The sequence below is a fragment of the Neophocaena asiaeorientalis genome, unplaced genomic scaffold (genome assembly GCF_003031525.2).
Source record: "Neophocaena asiaeorientalis asiaeorientalis breed wild unplaced genomic scaffold, Neophocaena_asiaeorientalis_V1.1 scaffold198, whole genome shotgun sequence".
Classification (NCBI taxonomy): domain Eukaryota; kingdom Metazoa; phylum Chordata; class Mammalia; order Artiodactyla; family Phocoenidae; genus Neophocaena; species Neophocaena asiaeorientalis.
In genome coordinates this window covers 4,718,800-4,733,118 of record NW_020175221.1, presented here as the reverse complement: position 1 = coordinate 4,733,118, position 14,319 = coordinate 4,718,800, and the positions used below count along the sequence as shown (strand labels likewise).

Below are 14,319 nucleotides of genomic sequence, written 5' to 3'. Positions count from 1 at the left end.
ATTCTAAGAGATGCTGCTTAGGGCCACCCTTTGTTCTCAGAGTTAGATGTTAGATTGACTCTTTTTTGACTGGTCAGAAGCCTAGAGGTAGAAAACTTAATGTCTACACTCGACATAATTAAGTTGGGTCTGGATTATAAAATTATTTTCAAAATTTGTAATAGCTTTACAAAATAATTGTTTTAAAAAGATAATAATATCTAGCTCTTTGGAAGTAAGACCTGGCTTCTGTAAAGATGTAGGTCACATAGCCTTCACTCAAGATTACCAATCTGAAACCTGTAGCTGAATAAGTACTTTGCATGAAATGTGCAGACTGTCGTTTAAAATTCCTTTGTTTTTCTCATAATCTGCATAATTATAATCTGTTTATTCTAAAGCTATCTTCTATGATTTGGAAATACAACATATACACTTTACCAAAAGATCTGAAATTGATACAAAGCTCCTTAGTAATATCTCTAGTACATCAAATGAATCAGTATCTGAAAATGTTGACAGTTTTCAAATTTAAAAATGTATGAAAAGATATAAGTAACCCAGTAATTCCATGAGAGGACTATATGAAGTATCCTTGTTCCCAAGCAAGGTCAACAACAGCAACAAAGTCTAGTAAAACTTCTTTGTAAGACATTTTTTAAAAAAATAATTAATTAATTAATTTATTAATTAATTAATTTATTTTGGCTGTATTGGCTCTTTGTTTCTGTGTGAGGGCTTTCTCTAGTTGAGGCGAGTGGGGGCCACTCTTCATCGCGGTGCGCGGGCCTCTCACTGTCGCGCCCTCTCTTGTTGCGGAGCACAAGCTCCAGACACGCAGGCTCAGTAGTTGTGGCTCACGGGCCTAGTTGCTCCGCGGCATGTGGGATCCTCCCAGACCAGGGCTCGAACCCGTGTCCCCTGCATTGGCAGGCAGATTCTCAACCACTGCGCCACCAGGGAAGCCCTGTAAGACATTTTAAACATATTATCTTGAATCAATATTGCCTTTTTTTAAAAGCTTTTTTTGCATCTATTAAGATGATCATATGGTTTGTATACATCAGTTTCATAATATGGTGTATCACATCGATTTATTTGCATATAATGAAGAATCCTTGCATCCCTGGGATAAATCCCACTTGATCATGGTGTATGATCTCGCTTTCAGTCTGTATATGTCCCTAGGTCTGAAGTGGGTCTCTTAAAGACAGCATATATATGGGTCTTGTTTTTGTATCCATTCAGCAAGACTCTGTCTTTTGGTTGGAGCATTTAATCCATTCACGTTTAAGGTAATTATCAATATGTACGTTCCTATGACCATTTTCTTAATTGTTTTGGGTTTGTTTTTGTAGGTCCTTTTCTTCTCTTATGTTTCCCACTTAGAGAAGTTCTTTTAGCATTTGTTGTAGAGCTGGCTTGGTGGTGCTGAATTGTCTTAGCACTTGTTGCTTGTCTGTAAAGCATTTGATTTCTCCATCGAATCTGAATGAGATCCTTGCTGGGTAGAGTAATCTTGGTTGTAGGTTCTTCCCTTTCATCACTTTAAATATGTCATGCCACTCCGTTCTGGTTTGTAGAGTTTCTGCTGAGAAATCAGCTGTTAACCTTATGGGAGTTCCCTTGTATGTTATTTGTGTTTTTTTCCTTTGCTGCTTTCAATAAATTTCTTTGTCTTTAATTTTTGCCAATTTGACTACTATATGTCTCTGTGTGTTTCTCCTTGGTTTTATCCTGTATGGGACTCTCTGCACTTCCTGGACTTGGGTGGCTATTTCCTTTCCCATGTTAGGGAAACTTTCAACTACAATCTCTTCAAATATTTTCTCGGGTCCTTTCTCTCTCTCTTCTCCTTCTGGGACCCCTATAATGTGAATGTTGTTGCATTTAATGTTGTCCCAGAGGTCTCTTAGGCTGTCTTCATTTCTTTTCATTCTTTTTTCTTCATCCTGTTCCACAGCAGTGAATTCCACCATTCTGTCTTCCAGGTCACTTATCCGTTCTTCTGCGTCAATTATTCTGCACTTGATTCCTTCTAGTGTATTTTTCATTTCAGTTATTGTATTGTTCATCTCTGTTTGTTCTTTAATTCTTCTAGGTCTTTGTTAAACATTTCTTGCATCTTCTCTATCTTTGCCTCTATTCTTTTCCCGAGGTTCTGGATGATCTTCACTATCATTATTCTGAATTCTTTTTCTGGAAGGTTGCCTATCTCCACTTCATTTAGTTGTTTTTCTGCAGTTTTATCTTGTTCCTTCATCTGGTACATAGCCCTCTACCTTCTCATCTTGTCTATATTTCTGTGAATGTGGTTTTTGTTCCACAGCCTGCAGGATTGTAGTTCTTCTTGCTTCTACTATCTGCCCTCTCAATATTGCCTTTTGTGAGGAAAAACTATGGGCAAGAATCTGGGATTTGGAATCAGATAACCCAGAGCTTCAAATCGTGGCCCAACATCTTGCTGGCTAGGTGTCCATAAGCAAAATCATGAGCAAGAATGAGTTAAAATTATTTTCCTTTTAATTAAAAAGAGATCAATAACATCATGGGGATATTCAATTTCTTCCAAAGGCAACATGAGACAATCAATAGCAATTCTTGATACAGATGCTGCACAAAGTTGAAATCAAAGACAGCTTTAACACAGAGTCAGACAAAGGTAATGTGGCTCAGTCTAGAAAAACCTCCTGTTTGTTTGGAAATGGTCCCAGAAACACCTAGGATTAGACACCCAGCCATATCCTTGCACAATGGATTTGAGTAAGGCATGCATGAGGGAGTAAGTGAATCCCCAGGGTCATGCTTATCTCTTATACCAAGCCTCAGTCATTTTATTTTTCAGTGTAAGTCCTAACAGAGAGATAGTAACAATGGTAGAAACGAAATATCTAATGCTACTTTTCATTTAACCAATATCATCATTACTAATTAATAATTATCCTTGTTCTTGGGTTTGTTTAGCCAAATAAATTATCCCCATTTAACCCTACTTGATAGAATTTTACTGTTTAATAGAGCTGATATAGACAAGGACTGATAACAACAAAGTGAATAACAGATAAACTAGATAAATACAAAAAACAAAGTAAATGCTAGTAAATATCAGATAAACACAGGATAGGTAAAAGCCAATCAATAATGAAGAGTGATGTCAGGCAATGAAAAGAAAACTGAATCCAAAGACAAAGATTTAAGAGTTCTTATCTCAGCTATCCCTCTAATGATCTATGTGACCCTGGGTAAGTCATGCTCTCTGGACCTCAGGACCTTAAGCCTGCTCTACTTTCTAATATGGGGAAGTGCTCATGTTACATACTTTGTGACACTCACTGGTGGGCTCTTTGCCTTCACTTAACTCTACTTTGCCTTTTAAAACCATTTTAATGTCAACTAACCCCAGATTCATATGTAAGTGGAGAAGACTTCCCTTTTTCCTTATTTCCTCAACAAGAGCCAGACTATTCTAACCTTTGGGTAATTCCTTGATTTTAAGGCTTTGATTGCTCTTAAATTACAGAGCTCCCTGGGAATGGATAAATTTTAAAATTATTAGACATTCACATTTCAGTAAAATTGTGAAAGGAAAAAAGCAGCAAGATTTATCTTATAGTCCCCCTTATGCCCTGTAGGAGAGATTACCAGCTGTCTTCCAGCACCTGTTCTTTCCCAGTACCCATTTTATAACAGAATTCCTGATTTTCAGCTGGGCACAAATTTACCCAGAATAGGGGCTACATTTCCCAGCCTACCTTGCAAGTAGGTATGATCATAAGATTAAGGTCTAGGCACTGTAATATAAGAGCACTGGTGTATTAAAAGGGATGCTGGAATGCCCTTCTTCATCATATCTTCCTTCCTGCTGGCTAGAATGTGGATATAAGAGATGGAGCTCCAGCAGTCATCTGGTGACCTTGGGAATGAAACTCACAGATGGTGGCCGAATTTCAAGCAAAGATAAAGTGCTCTTCTGACTTTAGGGAGATAATCAGTTCCAGTCCACTTTTGTTTGTTGAGTTGATCCCTGACTAGCTTTTTTTTTTACTCCCTTCACCCACTTAAATAACCAACTAAGGCAGGAGAAACAGGACAGAACTAAGTTCCCCAAAACCTTTCACAACGTTGTTGTTTTTTTCTCCGCAACTCAATTTTCATGGGTTCTTCCACAAATAAAAGACATACTGGAAAACTGAGGAGGTAAATCATTGTAATAAAATTTTAAGAAGGGATGAACTTCTCAAATAATAGTAAATCTGAGAGGGTTCAACACTTATAATATTTCAACATGTTCTGTGGTATCAGACTCTGAATTCTGAGAATTTCAGAAGGTGATGATGATAGTATGAAAATTATAGGAAATTTTTTTGAAGAAAGACAAGCTCTAAGTAGCTGTGCATATTTTTATTATTAAATGCCAATAATTATACACATTTAAGTGTCAGTATTACTTTGTTGGTACTTCTCTTGGAAAAAATTTATAAAGAAGTGTACCTTTACATAGATCTAAAAAAGATCTGCAGAAGGCTTATGTGTAATAATCTATCAAGAAACATATAGATATTCGTTTATACCTTTAAATTTTATTTGCTATTAGCTAATTTAAATGAAATTGCTTGAAACCTCACATATCCAATGCTCCCCTATGAGGGGAGCATTTTCAAATGTGCTGTCTGAGTAGCTATAAAAACTATTTACCTAGGTGATATCAATTCCATTCTCATTGATTGCAAGATTAGAAGACAGATCTTAGATTTCTTTAAAAAAAAACGGCAAAAACAAAAACACAATCTAAAATTATTGGGACATTTTGAACATGGTAGGTTCCCAATGCATTGTTGTTGCAATATTGAGTCAGTCTGTGAAGTTTTCGAGGTTTGTATTTTTGAAAAATTCTTACACATAAAAAATTTTAAGGCAGTGTTTCTCTGTTTAAGGACACCTTGCATCAGAATTGCTGGAGTGTTTGTTTAAAATGCTAATTCCCAGATACCTCATCACTTCCAGTGAATCAGAATCTCTATGCATGCCTTGAGAATATGAATTTTAACACCCCCAAGAGATTTTCAAGCACATTTAAGTTTAAGAACCTCCGTTCTACTGCTTTGTCTAGTGCAATGGAGTTTCAAGCAGTTTTAAGTTATTACTTCCATGTCTCTGTCAGTATCAAGTTAATTCTTTTCCCATTCTGCCTCCAATTTTTGACCAGACGTGAAAGGCGGGGATGATTACTGGACTGATTAACATTTACTCTTAAGGGGAAAAGAGAGTTTTTAGATCGGTACAGAGAATATGGATAGTCACACATATTTGTGAACTGAGGGGAAAAGATAAGTGTAATAAAAGTACAGTTCCGAGATTTCAAAACTATTTTTGAACTAGTCTGGAGGAGCATGATTGTAATGTAAGGCATGACTCTGTGTTAAAGAAAGGACAGGATAACTTAATAGAGGTCTCCTATCTTGTTCTGTGACGGTGCTTCTAGGCTCTGGTGATGAATGTGTTCATTTTCTGTGACTTCCTTTGGGTAAATAACCCGGTGCCCTATCAGCTCTCCAGCCCTGGGCCAGCAGCGGCCGTGTGTGCGCACTAATGACGGTGGAAGGTGTCTGGGGGAGGGGCTGCCCTGCACGATCGCGCCCCTGGCACTTCCTAAGAGACTCTCAGCTCTTTCTCTGCGGCTGGTACTTGAAGCCTCCAGACTCTCCCTCCAGAGAAAAGAAACCATCTATCTAAATTAGCTGTGCTCCCTCGTCCCTCGTTTCTCCCTCCGCCAGCCGCCACCCCCACCCCTTCCATTGTGTAGTGCGTTTAGCTTCCCTTCCTGCGTGAGACCTTAACCTCGTTTGTAGCAGGAGGGATTACTAAGAATTTCGGAACCTTGAGTTGCAATGGAGCTGTATGGAAAGGTAAGCAGAAGGGAGTTCCTCTGCATGCTCTGAGTGAAATCTCGCTTTGATGGACTTTGGTGTGTGTGTGTACGCGCGCGCGTGGGTGCCTTCTCAATGCAATTGTGTGAGTAAACCACTTTATGTGTGTGCCATTCATTCTCGTTCTCCCCCGCGTTTGGTGAATGAGATTGTAAAACCACCCCACTCTGCCTATGGAAATGTATAAACTTTCCCGATTCAGGATGGGGAGGTGTAGCGCGGAGAGTTCCAGAATGCAGCGCAGGTTTCGTTTAGATTGGGAATTAGCACAAGGTAGTGCGTTTCCTAACAAGAAAAATCACAATCTAGCTTCGGAAAGCGATAGGTAGCAAAGAAAAATCTCCAGCTGAGATGAGCTGGGGTCACTTTTCGCCTGCACCTTGCGAGGAAATGGTCTGTGAGGCTGAGAGCAGCAACAACCGGGAGCAATTCCAAAAGAGAAGGGAGGCTCGGCGGCCGAGTCCAACAGGAGGAGCAGCCCGTTTTTATGCTGGCTTGCCGGGAAATGTAGTTCACGGCTCACCGGTTTGCCGGAAAGCTCAGCAGGGTTAGACTACAACTCCCAGGAGCACGCGGGGCTCCCAGCCAGTACGCGTGTGCGGCGCCAGGAAGGGACAGCTCCGGTGCTGATGTTGGAGCCGGTTAGCGAACCCCAAGAGTGCAGTGTGGAGCGTGAAGCGCGCGGACTGTGCACGCTTGATCGGGCTCCCGGGCCAGCACTGTCTTAGCCAGGGAGAGAGGACACTTTGCGAACAATGAGACACGAAGCTCCCATGCAGGTGGGTCTATATAGAAAGTGTGGCCTCGGGAGGAATTGAAAGAGATGCTTTCTCCCTCGCTCCCAGCATAAACTGCGCCCGATCTAAGGGAAGGTCTTAGGCAGCCACCCGCGGGGATGCGGTTCTGACTTGGTCCATGGAACAGAACTGGGCTCCTCTACGCTCCGCGGGGCTGTAACGAGGGATGTTTTGACGCGGGTAAGAGTATACATTATCTTTCTAGGCTCCACAAGGAGGATTATAGTGTCTAAAACGTAAACTTGAGCAAACAAAAGTCAGAGGAACATGCAATCTCGTATTGGCATTGATTGTCCCTCCTGGCTTGCCTGGTTTGTGATCGCGGTGCAGATACACGGACTTATGGCGAGGTTCGGGGTTGCGAACTCTACTGGAGTTGGGATAGAGCGAATACCGCTTGGTTAAGAGCGCGCTATGAAAGGAGAAGCCAGTGTTAGGGTCCCCATAGTCCTCTTAATTCAGTTAGGGTCCTAGTAGTATCAACGGAAAAAGCAAACCCATTGGGGCTTGACTCTTCCCAGAAGTAAGCAAGCCTTTATCGCTGTCCACACAACTGGTTTACTGCTGCGTTTCAAAGACTATCCTCTGAGCTTTCCTGAGTAATGTGCCCATTTGTTGTCCGTTCCGATTCCCTATTTCTGTCACATTCTTATGTTTGCTTCCTTTGACTCCGGTGCAAAGGTGCCTCTGCCTAAGCACCTTGCTTAAGTTTTGTTTTTAAGTAAAGATGAGTGATGCTTTCTCCTTTGTATGTACAATCAGTTAACGCTAAACATCAGCCTGTGTTCATTACCAAGCAGAGTGATCCCATTGCATAACAGAAAGGCACTTTATGAATGGGATTGAGAGGGGAATGGAACATACGTTTGGAACGTGTTGTCTCTCTTGAGAACCCAACCCTGCTACCAAATCCACCAATATAAATGTTTGACTTTAATTCGTGCTTAAACATTTTCCACAAAAATCAAGGGCTTTAAACGTATGCTTCAATTTACTTTTTATTTATGGTATGGGTTATGTATATTAAGATATATGCTGACCGGACTGTTCAATGAAAAAAGATCTGTAGAATTTAATTGTTTGTTGAAGGATTATATAATAGAAGCTCTCGAATTACCTTATGAGTTATTGAAAATTTGATTTGTTCCAGAGAACATTGGCCCCATTGTGAATCTTCTAATACCTCTGTTTGTGACTTAGTTTTTCATTATAGACCTGATGTGAAAAGAATCTGGACAGACAATAAAGGTACAGGCTGTTGCAATCAAGATATATTGGCTTATGATAATTTCCCACTACTAGAGGTACTGCCAGGAACCAACTGGCTAAATTAAGCATATCTGATTACAAGTAAACATTGACAGTAGATTTTAAAAGTAGATTGTTAGTATTTAACATCAAACCCATGTATACACTGAGGTGTTTATGTTAAAATAAATTTCTAACAAATAAATCACGCTGCATCTTTTTTATTTTCTTATAATAATGGCTTAGAATGTTCAAAAGGGTCATTAAAATGTTACAGAACTGTATGAAATTAGTGCCTTGAGAACTATTTTAAATTATTTCATATCAACTTTGTAGTAGGCACTGTAATTCCATATTTTAGTCAGAACTTTAATGAATAATTAATATAAAAATAGGTAACAAAATTAATTTGCTTCTGGGTGGAGTTGTCATATGTAGGATGTATTTTATTCATTGGACTTGATTTTTGAAATTAAAACTTTCAATGCCCAAATGCTATCAAGAATAACATGTACATTAAAAAAAATCAAAGACTATTTTCTGTAGTATATTTCATTTCAGCACATTTATGGATTCAATTTACCAAGTAAATTGTTATGGTGGCCCTCTCTCAATTACTGTCAGGTTTTCAAACATATATAATGATAGAATGAATAAAAACTATAAACATGCTTCATATATATATATATATGTTTTTTAAGTGGCAAGTAATGTCTCAGCACCTGTACTTCTGAATCATAAGCACATAATCACATTCCAGGTGATTTTGACATATGAAAATGCAATGAGATGAATAGTTGACTTTTTATTCTTTTACATTTAAAGACTGAACCACATCATCATTTAAAATACATGCCCCTAAGTTTTCCCTTAGTTTTCTGGAAAATGAGTCACAAGCAAAACCTCATTCTACAGTTTCATTATCTTAAGAGATTCTTTTCCCCATATAAAGATATTTAGTTCATTTATTCAGTGCTCTTTAATTCTTGATTTCCTAATTTACTTATTTTATTTTCTTAAATCAAAGAATCCTTTAAAAATTAATGTCTTTTAAAAAGTATTTATTGTGCCTATGTACATAGCTTGGTGCTCTGTTCAAGGTAGTTATCTTTGATATATGCAAATTTTCTGAAGAATATTTCTCTCTGAGTTGATGCAAAATGAGGGATAATAATTGTTTTATAGGGATTATTAAAATAATAAACAGTAATAGTCTTTGCTGTCTGTATTTCCTTTGCAACTAAATAACCAGGAATAGCATTTGGTAAGTGTTCCAAATGATGGGTTAGAATTTTAATGCAGGAAATGGTCATTTTGTGTTTTTTCATTCAGTGCATCCATAAATCCTGAGGGCCAAATGAAATGGGGAATAGCTGCGCTCATGACTTGTGGGCAAGACTCTCATGAACAAATTGTCATTTGATTCAGGAGCCAGGTTGAACAAATTCCAGTTTATCTAGTGCTTTGTGCTAAGCACTGTGCCTTGCATTCAGATGTGTGTGTGTGTGTGTGTGTGTAAAATATAAAACAGTCCTAGAGGTCACCATTATCCTAATTATGGGCAGATAACTAGAACTTTTTAAGATTAAACAACTTTCCCAACACGGTAAATTCAAAATTCTGCCAGACTCTAGAAAGCCCTTGTTCTTTCCTCTATTATTTTGGGTTCCTCAAGAAGACACAAAATGGTGGTGTAAAGAATGAGGGCACTATTGATATAATTTGATTCATTCATTTGGTTCAGAAGAAAGAAAACTGTCTCTTCTGTTTATAAAATTATCTTGCATAAACTAAACCAAATATTTGAGAAACGCCAATGTTTTTAAAATGGTTAGCTTTCTGTTTCCTGGGTTTGAATTTCTTGCAGCTTTACTTACTCTCTTGCAGGACCAGTGGAATTCATTGTCTCTGTTTAAATGCTTATCTTCAATTTTGTCATCCACAAGCTTTCTGGGTCATCACATAAGTGCAGAGCCCTCTAACTATTTAGGAAACTTGAAAGGAAAACAACTACTCAAAGCATGGAGCAGAGTGTCACAAAAGGTTATTTGGCTAAAAATGAGGATGATTGAAGAAAGAATATAAGTGTAGGCTGAAAATGAGGTTGAGGTGAAAACCACAATAGATATCAAATATAGCCATGCTATATAACAAAAACAACTTACAAAGAATCAGTCTAAATATCATTGTTTCATTTGGCTATGGAAGGTACAAGGCAAACTTGCATTTTATTATTGTGGAATTTCTAACCACATCCAGCCTCTATGATGATCCCTTTATCTTTATAAGAAATGGAAGTTTAGTCCTCATCCCTTACAGAGATAGAGAAAAACTCTAGTTGACATTGGAGAAACAAGAACTTTTTTCTTACTCCATTTGAGCAAATTCCTCAAGTATCCACCTTTCTTCCGTAAAGGAAAGTGGAGGATAGAGAGGGGAATTACAGTAAAAATAAATTTCTGTGGTGTAAGAATGATTTTCCATTTTCATTTTTTTAGTCCAAGAAGACGTGGTTTTATTACATGGCATAACCACAATTTTCCCCTGCCATTCTAAGCTTATATTGGAACTGCATGTTCCTTTCCTGACCATCATATGCCAAGATGGAAATACATTTTTATGCTAAGGATTGAATTTTCCTGGGACTATTCTTACACCAAGGATACTCAACTTACTAAGTATAAACAGTTGTGCCACCTGAAAAAACTGTTGTATTGGTTAAAGGTCGTCCAACAATTTCCCCCATTTTTCATTTGTTAATTGGGTCCAGAGGTTCTAAAGGAACCCTCTTAATAGCTCATAGTTTTTTACCATGCATACTATGACCTGTGAAGATGAAATCTTTTAGATTTATTTGGAATTACATAAATTTTTAGCATTTTTCATTTGTTTATTTACAGTTTTTGATATATTTCTATATGTTGAAATGTACAAATATTAAGTGAACAACTTGATGAATTTTAAAAAATTATTTATTTATATTTTTTAAAGTCTTTATTGAATTTGTTACAATATTGCTTCTGTTTTATGTTTTGGTTTTTTGGCTGCAAGGCATGTGGGATCTTAGCTCCCTGACCAGGGATTGAACCCACACCCCCTGCACTGGAAGGTGAAGTCTTAACCACTGGACCTACAGGGAAGTCCCAAATTTGATGAATTTTGATAAATGGGTACACCTGTGTAATACATACCACTATAAAGATGTAGAATATTTCCAATCAGCCCCCCAAATTCCTTCATTCATATTCTTTTTCCAGTTAATCTACCAATGCAATAAATTCTTGACTTTTTTCACCGTAAATTAGTCCTGTTCTAGAATTCTATATAGTTCTGGAAAGCATACAAAATGAACATATTGCAGAATATACAGTGTGTACTCTTAAGTCTGGCTTATTTTGCTCAGTATAATGTGTAAGGGATTTATTCATGTTTTTGCATGTATCAATAATTCATTTTTTATTGATGCATATTATACTGGTGTATCAATCTACAACACTTTTAAAATCTATTTGTCTGTTGATGGACTTTGAGGTAATTTCATTTGGTGCTACTATAATGAAGGCTATAAACATTATCACATTGGTCTTTTTATGATAATGTGTTTTCATTTCTTATGGGTAAATACCTAGAAGTAGAGTCGTTGAGGTAAGGGTAAGTCTTTGTTTAACTTTCTAAGAAACTGTCAAATCTCTAGCCAAAATGGTAGTGCCATTTCACATTCTCACCTGCGATGTATGAACATTCTAGTGGCTTCACATCCTTAACAGTATCTGGTGTCAGTGGCCGTTTAAATTCTGGCCACTTTAATGGGTGTTTATGGTATCTCATTGTGATCTGTATTTGCATTTTTCTAGTGATGGTGATGTTCAGTATATTTGTATCTTTTAACTGGCAATTTGTATATCTTCCTTTGTGTAGTGTCTTTAGCCTTTTATCCATTATCTGGGTTGTCTTTTTATTGTTTAGTTGCAGAAGATCTTTATATAGGTTTTTTTCTTCTTTTTTGATATCTGTTTGGTTATGTAGTTTTGAAACTAGTTCTTTGAATGTATTAAAATATTTTCTGCCAGTCTGTGCCTTGAATACTCATATCTTAATAGTGTCTTTTGATGAGTATTTTTATTTTGATGAAATTTAGGTTATTAATTATAGGTGGGGTCTATATTTGGGCTCTGTACTTTCTTTGACTATTTGTCTTAACTATGTCCCAAGACCTTAATACATTTGTTATTTCTAGTAGTATTTTTTTAGATTCCTTAAGAATTTCCCCATAAATAATTGTATCATTTGCAAATAGAGACAGTTCTTTCTTTCCAGTGACCTCCTTTTTTTGGTTTTTTTCCTATAACTTATTCCACAGGATAGGACAGCTAGTAAAATGTTTTATTTTTTTTATTAGTTTTTAATTTTTAGTTTGTTCAATCGCCCAATTCATCACACCACAACCCCCACCCCCCCACCGCTTTCCCCCCTTGATGTCCATACGTTTGTTCTCTACATCTGTGTCTCAATTTCTGCCCTGAAAACCAGTTCATCTGTACCATTTTTCTAGGTTCCACATATATGCATTAATATACGATATTTGTTTTTCTCTTTCTGACTTACTTCACTCTGTATGACAGTCTCTAGATCCAATTTTTTCATCATTAATGTATAGGAATGCAAGAGATTTCTGTGCATTAATTTTGTATCCAGCAACTTTACCAAATTCATTGATTAGCTCTAGTAGTTTTCTCGTAGCATCTTTAGGATTCTCTATGTATAGTATCATGTCGTCTGCAAACAGTGACAGTTTTACTTCTTCTTTTCCAATTTGTATTCCTTTTATTTCTTTTCCTTCTCTGATTGCTGTGGTTAGGTTTTCCAAAAATATGTTGAATAATAGGGGTGAGAGTGGACATCCTTGTCTTGTTCCTGATCTTAGAGGAAATGCTTTCACATTTTCACCATTGAGAATGATGTTTGCTGTGGGTTTGTCAGATATGGCCTTTGTCATGTTGAAGTAGTTTCCCTCTATGCCCACTTTCTGGAGAGGTTTTATCATAAATGGTTGTTGAATTTTGTCAAAAGCTTTTTCTGCATCTATTGAGATGATCATATGGATTTTATTCTTCAATTTGTTAATATGGTTTATCACATTGATTGACTTGAGTATATTGAAGAATCCTTGCATCTCTGGGATAAATCCCACTTGATCATGGAGCATGATCCTTTTAATGTGCTGTTGGATTCTGTTTGCTAGTATTTTGTTGAGGATTTTTGCATCTATATTCATCAGTGATATTGATTTGTAATTTTCTTTTTTTGTAGTATCTTTGTCTGGTTTTGGTATCAGGGTGATGGTGGCCTCATAGAATGAGTTTGGGAGTGTTCCTTCCTCTGCAATTTTTTGGAAGAATTTGAGAATGATGGGTGTTAGCTCTTCTGTAAATGTTTGATAGAATTCACATGTGAAGCCCTCTGGTCCTGGACTTTTCTTTCTGGGAAGATTTTTAATCACAGTTTCAATTTCATTACTTGTGGTTGGTCTGTTCATATTTTCTATTTCTTCCTGGTTCAGTCTTGGAAGGTTATACCTTTCTAAGAATTTGTCTGTTTTTTCCAGGTTGTCCACTTTTTTGGCATAGAGTTGCTTGTAGTAGTCTCTTAGGATGCTCTGTATTTCTGCAGTGTCTATTGTAACTTCTCCTTTTTCATTTCTAGTTTTATTGATTTGAGTCCTCTCCCTCTTTTTCTTGATGAGTCTGGCTAATGGTTTATCATTTTTGTTTATCTTCTCTAAGAACCAGCTTTTAGTTTTATTGATCTTTGCTATTGTTTTCTTTGTTTCTATTTCATTTATTTCTGCTCTGATTTCTTTCCTTCTGCTAACTTTGGGTTTTGTTTGTTCTTCTTTCTCTATTTCCTTTAGGTGTAAGATTAAATTGTTTATTTGAGATTTCTCTTTTTTCTTGAGGTAGGCTTGTATAGCTATAAACTTCCCTCTTAGAACTGCTTTTGCTGCATCCCATAGCTTTTGGATCATCGTGTTCTCATTGTCATTTGTCTCTAGGTATTTTTTGATGTTCTCTTTGATTGCTTCAGTGATCTCTTGGTTATTTAATAACATATTGTTTAGCCTCCATGTGTTTGTGTTTTTTACATTTTTTCCCCTGTAATTGATTTATAATCTCATAGCATTGTGGTCAGAGAAGATGCTTGATGTGATTTCAATTTTTTAAAATTTACTGAGGCTTGATTTGTGACCCAAGATGTGATCTATCCTAGAGAATGTTCTGAGCACAATTGAGGAGAAAGAGTAATCTGCTGTTTTTGGATGGAATGTCATATAAATATCAGTTAAATCTATCTGGCCTACTGTGTCATTT

General features: G+C 37.0%; 1 protein-coding gene across 1 annotated transcript in view; it reads left to right on the top strand.

The window, feature by feature from the left end:
• The first annotated feature begins 6,514 nt into the window (after window positions 1–6,514).
• RAB3C (RAB3C, member RAS oncogene family) overlaps window positions 6,515–14,319 on the top strand; it is a 294,081-nt gene continuing 286,276 nt past the window's right edge. The window contains exon 1 of the mRNA XM_024765370.1: window positions 6,515–6,685. Within this exon, the coding sequence (XP_024621138.1) occupies window positions 6,662–6,685 (24 nt within the window). The 5' untranslated portion in view covers window positions 6,515–6,661. The remainder of the gene's footprint in view (window positions 6,686–14,319) is intronic.